Source organism: Argiope bruennichi, chromosome 1 (genome assembly GCF_947563725.1).
Source record: "Argiope bruennichi chromosome 1, qqArgBrue1.1, whole genome shotgun sequence".
NCBI classification, from domain to species: Eukaryota; Metazoa; Arthropoda; class Arachnida; order Araneae; family Araneidae; genus Argiope; species Argiope bruennichi.
Genome location: NC_079151.1, coordinates 52,701,104 through 52,707,103, shown reverse-complemented (window position 1 = coordinate 52,707,103; position 6,000 = coordinate 52,701,104). Strand labels below are relative to the sequence as shown.

At 28.8% G+C, this 6,000-nt stretch overlaps 1 protein-coding gene across 4 annotated transcripts in view; it reads left to right on the top strand.

Annotated features, from left to right (window-relative positions):
- The first annotated feature begins 592 nt into the window (after window positions 1–592).
- LOC129964241 (neogenin-like) overlaps window positions 593–6,000 on the top strand; it is a 307,312-nt gene continuing 301,904 nt past the window's right edge. For all 4 annotated transcript variants that reach the window (XM_056078986.1, XM_056079001.1, XM_056078977.1 and 1 more), the window contains exon 1: window positions 593–882. In XM_056078986.1, the coding sequence (XP_055934961.1) occupies window positions 795–882 (88 nt within the window). In that variant the 5' untranslated portion in view covers window positions 593–794. The remainder of the gene's footprint in view (window positions 883–6,000) is intronic.

Below are 6,000 nucleotides of genomic sequence, written 5' to 3'. Positions count from 1 at the left end.
TTTTCTCAAAAAGATATAGAAAATATTTGAAATAAAGTAAATTCACCAAGTTTTATTCGTGAGTGGTTAACTATAGCATACAATAAATCTTAAATAAAAAAGAACTTTTTCCAACAAAGAGCCAATCAAGCTTAGCTAATGCTGAAACCATTCCGGAATTACAACCATTTTTAGCTGATAAATCCTATGGATTTAGAAGCTCACTTTTATTTTTGAGCAGAGCTATCTTTATTGTTCTTGACACCAGCCCAATAGGCACTTTAATGTTCTTCCATGTCATCGACAAAGAACATGCAGACAATCCCGCCATTTCCCTTAATCACCTTCTCTAATTACGATGTTATTTTAATTCTGTTATCTTAACTCTCAAAGCTCACCGATGCGGCTTGTCTTATCCTACCACCTCCAGAAAAGAAAAATCTCTTGGAAGAAGAAGAAAAATAAAGACTCCGTGGTAGTTGGCGACTTAAAAGAACGTCCGAACGCAGTAAATCCTTTGGCGGGACTTCTGTTGGCGATGTTCCAAGGGATGCTTTGCAACCATTTTTGCAGATGTATCTCGCCAAAGAAGATGCCAGCTAGACGTTCTGGCGACAGGATTGGGGGTTAACGGTTCTTGAGGGAGGAAAACACAGACGTGCGAAAAGCGAGTGGCTGTGCGGAACTGTTATGTCAGAATCGTTGGGAGAAAGGGTCGTTGCTGCTTGGATTATAATGCCTTCCGTTTTTTTCTTATGATGTTTTCGCCCGGCGAGGATTGTAGTGTGCGGCGAGAAACGGTGACTCTGTGAACTATGCATTTTCCCTCTCCTGGACTAAAAGTTCTGGACTGGTTGACAAGGATTTTCATCTTCGTTTGTGCATGGGAGGTGACATTAACAGGTAGAGTGTTCTGCTTATTCTTATATGCAGTTCACGTGAAAAAAAAAATGAAGCGTTTACAAATTTACGCTTTTTTTCCCAATTAAGCGGACAAATACTTGTGCGTGACAAGCATAATAAAATTAGTAGTAAACAATGTGAATCTTTAAATATTTCATCATCTATTTTCAAACATGGAAAGAGTGAGAGAAACAATAGATATTCGCGAATGAAAGTATCATGTCATTCTAAAATTTGCTATTTATACAATTATGGCAATGAATTATTCGGAATATTTTGAATAATAAAATTTAAAGAAAGTTTTAATTGACATTTTGAACAAACTTTTAAATGATAAAGGAAAACTTAAAATAAATGAAACAAATTTAATTTCTATGATAAGAAAATTAACCAACGAATCGGCGAATTTATGTATCTTTTACATGAATGATAACAACTAAAGTAATTGTTTATAAAGCATTTAAATGTTTTAACATTCCAATATTTCGTAATTCATAAATCTGCTTCTTTAGTTTTCTGAGAAATTAGTTTTTTTTCTACGTTCATAAATCTAGAAATATCGTAGTTCAAATTTTTTAATTTCTTCTTTCATTTTCAGTGAATCTCATGACATTATCATATTTAATTAAAACTTATTATTTATCATGGATAAACCTTTTATACATTTTGAAAATGATCACAAGTTGAAATTATTTTTTTGTTAAATGCAAAAAATAAATTATATCAGTTATTTTCTTACAATTTTATTGCTCGATAAATGGCAATCCGTCACTGTTTAAGAAAACTGAACTTATAATTTCATATGAAAAAAACCCATATACATTTTACTGTCTCTGTGATGACAAAAATAAGCTCACATTTATGATGTAATTATATAAATAGAAATATTACGTTCATTTATCAAGAATCCAATGCCTTTATCATTATATTCTAATTCTGTATTCTGAAAAGTAATCATTTCCTATATGTTAAATTTTTCATATACTAGATCGATTACAAGTAATCAGCAATAAAATACGCTGATTTTTTTAAACTATCTGTAGAAAAATAGAATACGTAAAAAAGTAAAGGAATAAAAATATAACTAATGATACTATTGATAAAACATGGGCATGAACTTAAGAGAATTCATTCTGATCAATAATATTAAATTTAGCGCTATTTGAATTATAGAAACAATAAATAGTAAAGCACGTGGTTTCTCTGGCTGTTTGCAAGAGCTTTAAATTATTAATATTCTGCTGTATTTCCGATCCTATTCCCAAGAAAATTTAGTTTGTCCAAAATCGTATTTCTTGCATCACGATTTCTGTCACTGGATCCAACTGAAATAGCATGCATGAATGTTGCCTTCTGAAGATGCGAGAACTGGTGCCGGTGACAGTTCTTCAACGTTAGTTTTTTTTCTTAATTACTTTTGCTTACTATCTTGTTTTGAATATTATTATTAGAGCTGTATAAATAATTAAAATTTGTTATTAAAGGTCCGATAAACCTTATATTTTCTGTTTTTGCCTAAAATTTGGAATGCGGAAATTGTTTTTATAGAGGATAACGGAACAGTTTCGCTGCAAAAATGTTATGGATTGGTAAAAATTAAGAATCATTATATTTGAAAGGAAATTAGAGAAATGTAGAATTTTTTTAAGCACAAATTTCATTTGTATTGCTTTTTCAATTGTATCCATGCGATTTAGATTATTGCTTTATCAATGAGCTATTGACAATATAGTTTTTATGTTGAGTTTACCACAAAAAACCTTCAAATTAAAAAAAAGAAATGATCTTTTATAAAAAATAATTTCTAATAAATACAAAATTATTTTCATCCGCTATGTTTCAAAGTATATTTGCTTATTGCACAAAAGAGCAAGTATTTGTAGAAAATTATTTTCTGATAGTTCTGTTAGCCCCTTAAAAGAAAATTCTAAAATATCGTATAAATTGTTATAATATAGCCATAGTTAGGAAATATATATCTTGAAGAATTTCTATTATTTAATAATTAGTGACTTCGAAATGCAAGTGAAATTTGAAAGGATCTTCAACAATTATCGCTGTTTTATTATTAGTCGCTGTTTATTTTGAGTGGTTATAGTGTGGTTTGCTGTACAGTGAGTAATTCGAATATGCAATATTCCGCAGATTGAGATGTTTTTGTTTTGTAAGATTCTCTTATTTAAATGTTTTAATTTAAAATTTTAAAAAATTTACATCTTTTTTTCAGAGAAAAAATTAAAATGGCATGTAAATATGTGTTTCATCTTCATCCAACAGATACTCATCCTCATTTTCTTCTGGTTTTTACTTTCAGGGATCTATTTTGCTCTGTTCTGATTTAAGCTTAATTTATCGCCCAACTTATCCTTTGCAGGGTATCTTTGTTTGGAGCTTTAGTCTGTCCTCACATTATACGCATGGCTACGCTGATCCGCAACTTAGATGCCCCTCTGTCTAGAGACGACACTGTGGTAAACACTCGGAATCCCCAACAGTGCTCGAAGGTCATTTATCCCCGGCCCCCCGAATTATTTCGAATGAAAGAACAGCAGCATTTTTCTTTTCATTTTAAAAGGCATAGAAGGGGAAACTGAGGAATATTTCTTAAAATTTTCAGTGCACAATTTATAGTTTTTAATTCAACCATATTACTTTTATAATAGCACAAATTTTGTTTTTGACAGTATCTTTTTATAAAAAAAATGTGATTTCTAAGATAATCCCCTTCTTAGCTTTAATTTCTTAAATTATCTTTTTTGTACTTTCAAACTAAAATAAGTTCAAATATAAATAATTTATACTTGGTCTGAGAATTTTATCATTTATGAATGTTAAACATTGTATTCTTAGATACTTCTGTAAAATTAATTCATCGGCTGCTACTGCAAATTTTTATGTAAAATAAAACTATTTAAAATATTAGTCGCTGTTCCATACGAGGTTGTAAAGTTCTGAAAGTTTCGAAAATCTTGCGGATATTTTGACAGCGCGTGGTACTGCTGCTACATTTAAAAAATGCTTCTGAATAAAAGTGATTGCAAAATTTAAAATGATTTAAAATACATCATTAAAATCAAGTTTGTACAATAAATGAATAATCTGGACACCAGTTCAACTTAGAAATCAAATCGATCTTAACTTTATGCATAAGTAAGTAAATAAGACCATGCTTTGCTCTAGTGTTTGTAAATACAAAATTATAATGTTGCCAGTATTATAAAGCTTAATTTTTAAGATTTTATTTTATTATGACTTTTATTCACTACTTATATTATCTTTAAGATAGCTTTTTTTTTTAACTGCGTGACAACGATCTCTCTCAGTAAAGAGTAAGAAACGTGTCCTTGATCTAGAGGAACATAAACTCGCAGATTTACGTTTAATAAAAGAAAATAAAATGTATATAGATAAAGAAATCCAATGAAAATATGAGTTTTTAATGGTCCATTTATCGCCAAGAGACTGCTTATAAGATAAATTCAAATTTATTTTCTGTCCAAACTTCAGATTGCTACCACATTGCTTTTTAGAATTCAAGGTTACTGTAAAAATTATTTAACATTTTTACGCGCAAAAGTAATTTGCACCAAAGGCAACAGTTAAAAAACGCAATTTCATGAAATTATGGATATCAATTGATTGCATTTTCCATTGGAGATTTTAAAACATAGTTCAAATTTTCTTATTGCATTTTTCTCAGTCTTATAAGGCATTATTGTATGGGCATCCAGTCTTGGTATATTTTTATCCTTAGTTCTGATATAATTACCTTTGTAATGTTTCGGCATTTTTTTTTTCTATTTTGTAGCTTAGCTTTTATAATTATCATAATTTAGAACAATTGTTTTAGAAGTTTGATAATAGCATTTAAAGGAAAGTTTTTTAGACTCCATTTTCTGTTTCGTTCATAGACATTTGAATCTTTTAGAATGTAATTGAAGCTGGTCTTGAAAAGCAAGATTTCAAATATTTTGAAAGGTTTTAATTTTGCCAATTTGAATTCGCTTTAGGGAACCCAATTAACTTTTTTTCTATTAAAACTGAATATTTTGCCAGCTTTAATAAATCATTAGAATTGTATTATTTTTGAATCGATGCAACAATTATGGAAATTTTTAAATACTAATGGGAGAGTGTATATTGTCATTGAATTTCATTTTATCGTTGTTAATTATTGCCCATAAAAAATTCTTTTTAATATTGATATTATTGGAAGAATCCTGTAATTGAACACATGCATTTTTCGATTATACGTTTGCATTAAATTCATTGCGAGTTTTAATATGTGACAGATTAGTTCTTAGTTTTCTACTTTAACCCTTTCTAGGGCCGTGGGACGTATGCTTCCCACCAAATTTATCAATCTTTGTATGAAATGATGTAGGTTGGCATAAGTTCTGACAAATTTTTTTTAGAAATTTAGATGCTTCAGTTCTTTATCTTACCCAAAATGTCTTAATTTGTTACTTAATTATTAATTAACCAATTAATTAATGAAATTAAATATATCTAATAAGTTAAATGAATCCCTTTTCCTATTCTAATTTCAAGCCTAAAAATATTTTAACATATGACTAGAAAAAAATGGTTCTTTAAAGTGTTAATAAGTTTTGATATTTACTTAATATCACAATGATGATATTCTGAGTTTAATCTTATGTCATTTTAAAAAATATGTCATATTATAATTAATTAAATTTTTTAACTCATTAACTATTTATTAAATGTTCTGTTAATCAGCCTCCAATTTATAAAACATTTTTCATCTTCCCATTAACAAATTATTCCATGTTATGAAATTCTTTTATATTATCTTTTTAATTTAATCATAAAAAGTGAACATTTAAACATTTACCTACTGCAATAGCATTCAATTTGAAGGTTTTTCAAAATAAAGTTTTAATGTACCATTTCTTCATAGTTAATGTTAGGCTCCTCGTAGCAAGTTAATATGTTCTAAAGAGGTGATTCATCTTAAAATAACGTTCGAATTTCTGGAGTTAATTGGGTAAAATTCCGCTAGGAAAATTTTTCTTCGAATTAGTGAGGTACTTAACTGAGTGAAATGGGAATTATAATCAAATTAACTTGAAAGCGATTTCAATCTTAAATTCTGTC